Below are 5755 nucleotides of genomic sequence, written 5' to 3'. Positions count from 1 at the left end.
GAAGGCCATAAGTGTAATATGATATAGTAGTTTTATTCTGATTTTAATTTATATAAAAGAGAGAAAGAAAATATTGCTTTTTGTTATAATTTATTGATTATATAAAAATTTTTTTAGCTCTTAATTCCGAAAGAATTATATAAAAAAAAATTATGTATTTTTGTAAGATAGGTGACAACATTGTTGTTACTGCCCCCCTTTTTATGAACTGTCGTCCCTTGACAGTTTATAGATAATGATAAAAAAATTAAGATATGATGTTAGGTCAGGATAAACGAAAGGGTGTTAAATCTGATTTTTGGAGTGGAAAAAATTTTTGTATCGAATAAAAATTTAAGTTTATTGTGAATGTAAGTTGAGTATTTCTTCCTGTTTTCAGTCCTGAGTTTCAGTTTTGTTTCTCACGGTTTGATTCTGCTAACTTGTGTTTTTGGTTAGTCGAGGTGATTTATGTCTTATGTTTCGTCAGTTCTTTTCGACATCTAGTTGTGAATAGTCGATAGTTGTATTTGTGATTTTGAAGTGTTTGTTTTGTGTTTTTAATTTTTTTAATTAAAATGGCTTCTTTTGATTTTTCCGTCATGGCGCAGGTGTTAGATTATGTTGATCGGGGCATTGTTAGTACGGAAAGTTTTCTGTTACTAAAATTGACTGAGATTGAGGACGCTCAGCGTTCTTCGTTTGAACGTGGAGAAAGAGGGTAAGTTGTTTTTATATTTTGTGTTTTTAAATGATGTGTATTTTCTTTTGTATATATATTTTTTATAGTATCAAATTGTTTATGTGTATATATTTTTTAAATATGTGCGTTAAGTGTTCTTCTACTTTTTTTTTATAGTGTACGGGTTGTAGTTACCCCTTGGCAGGATGCGGAATTGAGGGTGGTTTTTGGGCCTTGGCCTCTTTTACATCATCGTTTTTTTAATGGAGGGGCACCTTTCGAGGATGCTGTTTGGTATCAGGAATACCGCTGGTCTTGGGAGTTTAAAAAGTATGAGTTTCGGACTTATTGGGCTCCTTCATCTTATATTAATCCAACTTCCTGTGACGTACCCGAAGATGAACCGATGGAAGAGATAATAGGGATTTCAGGTGTTAATACTGTTTTTCGGTGAGTTTATTTGTTTTGATGGGGAGAGAGAAGAGAAGGAAGAGAAAAAAAATGTGTATTTTTATTTCTGTCCTTTTATATCTTGTTGCAGACCTTTCTCAGCCTTGCCCTATAGTCCTCCACGGATGGGTTATCGGCCTAAAAATGCTGCCTTGGAGCTCGTCTATGTGCAGCGGTATAGATTGGAATGGGAGGAACCCGTTTCTATTTCTAATGTTTGGGATATTGTGAGTAGTTATTAAGAATTAAATAGTTTTTGTTGTTATTCTTATCGATTTATTTTTTAAATTTATCTCTTTTTCTTTTTTTTTTAGCGTTGGAACGTGAGTCTGCAGAATGTTTGGTTTCCGTGTTAATAAGTGTATTTTTATTCATTACTATTCATTTTCTTTATGTTGTAATTTTTTGTGAAAAATGTATTAGATTTTGGGTTTTATTTTAATAAATTGAAAAAATGTTTTGAATTTATTTTTTCTGTTTTTTTTTTTTTTAAATTTTTATCTCCTTCCAATGTTTTGTTAGTTTTTATTGTTAAAAGAAAGAAATATTATTTAATATTAAAATTTTTTTATTGGACTGTTTTTTTTTTGAAAGATTAAAATAAAAAAAACTTCTTGAGCATATAAAAAAAATTTTTGAGTCAGTTTTGTTATTAAAAATTGTTAAATTTTTTGTTAAATCCTATATTATTGAAATATTTGTAATTTATATATATATATATATATATATATATATATATATATATATATATATATATATATATATATATATATATATATATATATATATATATATATATATATATATATATATGTATATATAATATATACATATATTCTTTGTTATATTGAGGTAAGTATAATTTATTTGAAATTTTGTTATTGGGGATTTTTTTTATTGTTAAAAAAATTTTAGTTGTTGCAGTTCAATAAATTTCTCCTTTTTTATTGTTATTTTAATAATTTCCATTTTGTAAAATAAATTATTGTTTATTTCATGCTTTATAATGAAATCATAATCTATTTTTATTTGTTTCTTCAGTTTTTTTTTTATTATAAAAAAATTTTAAATTAAATAATTTTTGAAAAAAAAAGTAATACCGATGTGCGTTTTTTGTAAGTAAATTTTGAAGTAACAAGTGTAATTGTCGTGTGGGGTCAGCATCTCCTGGTGAGGTGTTAATTGTTTTGCTTCTATCTATTCTTTTCGTCGCTGCATTTCCTTATCTTCCCCCCTGTTTTAATGCAGTATAGGTATGTCCGTCAGTATCTTTCGTGTGTTGTTATGTTATAGTTCGTCGTGGTTATATGTGTATTTTTTTTTGGTGTTATAAATTTTATTGAGATTTTGTTTCTTATGTTTAAAGTGATTGTTCGAATTTTGGATTAGTTCCTGTTTTTTGCTTCAACGTGAGTAAAATAAAAATAAAAAATTGTTTATATTTTATGATAAAATATAAAATATATAATGAAAAAAAATAATGAATGATAGAAATTAATTTTTATAAATAACAGTGTAAATTTCTTTGATTTTTTTGAGAATTCTCTTTTTTTAAAATTATTAATTTTGTCACGTTCTATAGTTTAGTGCGTTATGACTTTCTATAAATTTCCATAAATTACCACTAAAATTTTATAAATTTCCATAAATTACCATAAATTACCGCGAAAATTTCATAAATTACTAAATCTTAAGTATTTAATAATGATTTATATTTTACATATTTTTATTTATTGTAGTGAAATTTCCTATAAATTTCTATAAATTATCGCGAAAATTTCCATAAATTACCAAAATATTAATTTTTGTATGAGATCACCTTTTGTATGCATTTATGAAACATGTGAAATTATTAATTTGATGTTCAACTTTTGAAATTTCTGTTTTTTTTTTTAAATGAGATAATTTTGTATGTTATGTTCAAGTGGATTTGTATAAGTTATTTTATTCTATTTTGCTGTGTTTCGTGGCTGGCCTTGGTATGTAATTTAACTCTAATTTACTTGTCAGCGTATTTTCTCAATTTGGAATTTCTTTTATATACTCTTTGATTTAACTTTGTCTAACGATTGTTGTTTTTAAATTAGTTATTAATTACTATTTTTTTTTTACCATAATTTATTGATTGTTTATAAAATTGTTATTATTAATTTTTATTAGAGATTTTTTTTTTTAAATTTATTTCATTAACCGTTTTAGAGATTTTAGTATTGAAAATATTTAAAGAAAAATTTACAATTTTAATTCTTAGTGTTTTTATTAAAAAATTGTTTATTTATTGAAATTAAATAATTACACGCGTGAATTTATACACGAAATTTTGCGAAAGAAAAAAAAATGGTATTTTTGTTATTTCGCCCAAAAAAAAAAAAAATTTACTTAATTTTTCATTGAAATTCTGAAGGAAGTTAAAAGAAATAATATTCAATTATTCTCCTTCGCGCGAGATTCTCAGTTCTCTCTATATATATATAGATATATACGAGGTACTGTATGCATAGGCTCTATGCATGGCACTCCTCGTCTCTTTCTCCGCTTCCTCACGTTCGTATACGCCCCGCATGCTCCGCGGTTGTCACGAAGCAATGCTTTGCTCCGTACGTCTGTTCTTTGCTTCTCTACTTTTACCAGCTCCCCGGCGTTTCACCACTTCCTCGGGTACCTACAAACTATCTTCTCTGGCGCGTTCCCAGTTTGTCGAGAATCGAAAAATTTCAAGCGCCTAGGGTGTGCATGTTCCATACGATCTTCATGCATTTATCTTGCTTTCTATGCTTTCCGCCCGCTCCCCGGCGTTTCACCACTTCCTTGAGCACCCACAAGCTTTCTTTCATGCATATTATAGTTAGTTTTGGAGCTAAAATTTTCGCACAAAGGGGAATTAGTATTGAAAAAAAAATTTATCCCTTTATTCTTCATTATTTTGGTGTTTAATATTCCCATATTTAAAGAATATGTTTGTTGTTTTATTATAAGGACTACACAATTTAGTGTTTAAAATATTTAAATTAATTTCTGATTATTTTGAATTGTTATATCGTTTTTTTTGATGAATTTGTTTTTAGATGCAAAAAAAAGCAATGTCAATAAATAAAGTAAATAAGCAATTTTTAATGATAATGTGAATTAATTTTTTTGTCACCAAAATGAATTTGTTAATTTTAATTAAAATTTTTTGTGTATAAATTTTTTTAGGTGTTTCTGTTGATGTCTGAGGCTGTTTTTAGTGTTTTTTTTTTTTGTAAGTATCATTTTGATTTTTTTTGTATTTTTTTTTTTTTTTTTAAATTTTTGACTTTTTTAGGTGATTTGAGAATCTTGGAGGGGGTTAAAATGTTATCTTTTCCAGTTTTATTTAATTAGTAAGTATATTTTTATTAGTTGGTTTTCTCTGTTTTTGTATTTTTATTAACCTTGGCTCTTTTTTTAGGTAATTTGAGAAATTTGGAGGGGGTTAAAAATGTTATCTTTTCCAGTTTTATTTAATTAGTAAGTATATTTTTAATAGTTGGTTTTCTCTGTTTTTGTATTTTTATTAACCTTGGCTCTTTTTTTAGGTAATTTGAGTTTAAATTGGAGGTTCCTGCTTACCAATATTCTACAATTTGTGGAGGTTCTTGGCTTTTAAAATTTTATTTTGGGTAAGTTTGTTAATGAATTGTTTGATTGTATGTTGTATTGTTCATTTATGTATGTTTCATTGGTTTTATCTTTTTTAGGTACCCTGTGCCCCCCTTTTTATATGTGTTTTTTTTTTAAAATATATTTTTATAAAATTGCTTAAAAAAAAAAATATTATGTAATAGTATATTAATATTAAAAGTATTATTCAGTAAAAAAAAATAAAATTATTTAAAGTTATTTTAATTATTTAATCCCTTTAAAAAAAAATGTTCATGTTTGTAGATTAAAATATGTTTTTTTTTTTTAAATCTTTTGTTATTTTTATGTTGTTTTTTTTTTTTAAATATATTTTATATAATTGCTTAAAAAATATTATGTAATAGTATATTAATATTAAAAGTATTATTCAGTAAAAAAAAATAAAATTATTTAAAGTTATTTTAATTATTTTACCCCTTTTTAAAAAAAATTGTTCATGTCCCGTCCTAAACTGGTTCGCCTATTTCCTGGAGGATAATTTGAGGGGATGTTCCTATGGAAATCGTAGGAGAATTTTGCTTCGTTCTCGGGTCTTTTTTGGGCCAATTTTGGATTTCCAGTGCTGTTATGTCTAAACCATGAGGATTGGATACAATTTTTCGGTTCGAAGGCGATTTGTTGCTTATCGACCGTAAAAAAAAACTTAAAAAAAAATTTAAAACTTAAAAAAACTTGATATATGAAAATATTATTGGTTAAATTTTGCTATTGTATATGTGTGTTAGTGTCTGAATGTATTTATATACAAGTTGGTGTTAGTTTATTATTAATATATGCGGTATTTAACTTGGATTAGTTAGTGGGTTGATTTTTATTATAGGGTGATTAGTATTTTCTGTTTTCCTTAAGTTAATTTTAATGTTAGAGAAAAAAAAATTTTAGCTGATTAGTCATTATATTTAAGGCTTTTCACAGTATAGACTATATACATTATCCTCTTTTCTTCTTTCTTTTTTTTTTTCTTTTTAAATAGTTTTGTCT

The 5755-nt window shown here is 25.7% G+C and overlaps 1 protein-coding gene and 1 long non-coding RNA gene across 2 annotated transcripts; both read left to right on the top strand.

The window, feature by feature from the left end:
• The first annotated feature begins 229 nt into the window (after positions 1 to 229).
• Positions 230 to 1535, top strand: LOC122507245. Its single transcript, XM_043619862.1, has 2 exons — positions 230 to 700; positions 839 to 1535. Exons 1-2 carry the CDS (start codon positions 558 to 560, stop codon positions 1113 to 1115), a joined length of 420 nt encoding a protein of 139 aa, XP_043475797.1. The 5' UTR covers positions 230 to 557; the 3' UTR covers positions 1116 to 1535.
• A 681-nt stretch (positions 1536 to 2216) lies between these two features.
• LOC122507244 lies at positions 2217 to 4840 on the top strand. Its single transcript, XR_006302100.1, has 5 exons — positions 2217 to 2520; positions 4307 to 4352; positions 4416 to 4473; positions 4542 to 4600; positions 4669 to 4840. It is a non-coding gene; the product is annotated as an uncharacterized LOC122507244 (long non-coding RNA).
• The last annotated feature ends 915 nt before the right edge of the window (positions 4841 to 5755 follow it).

This window comes from Leptopilina heterotoma, unplaced genomic scaffold (genome assembly GCF_015476425.1).
Source record: "Leptopilina heterotoma isolate Lh14 unplaced genomic scaffold, ASM1547642v1 Lhet_455, whole genome shotgun sequence".
NCBI classification, from domain to species: Eukaryota; Metazoa; Arthropoda; class Insecta; order Hymenoptera; family Figitidae; genus Leptopilina; species Leptopilina heterotoma.
The sequence above is the reverse complement of the archived record's forward strand: the minus strand, read 5'-3'. Positions and strand labels throughout refer to the sequence as shown.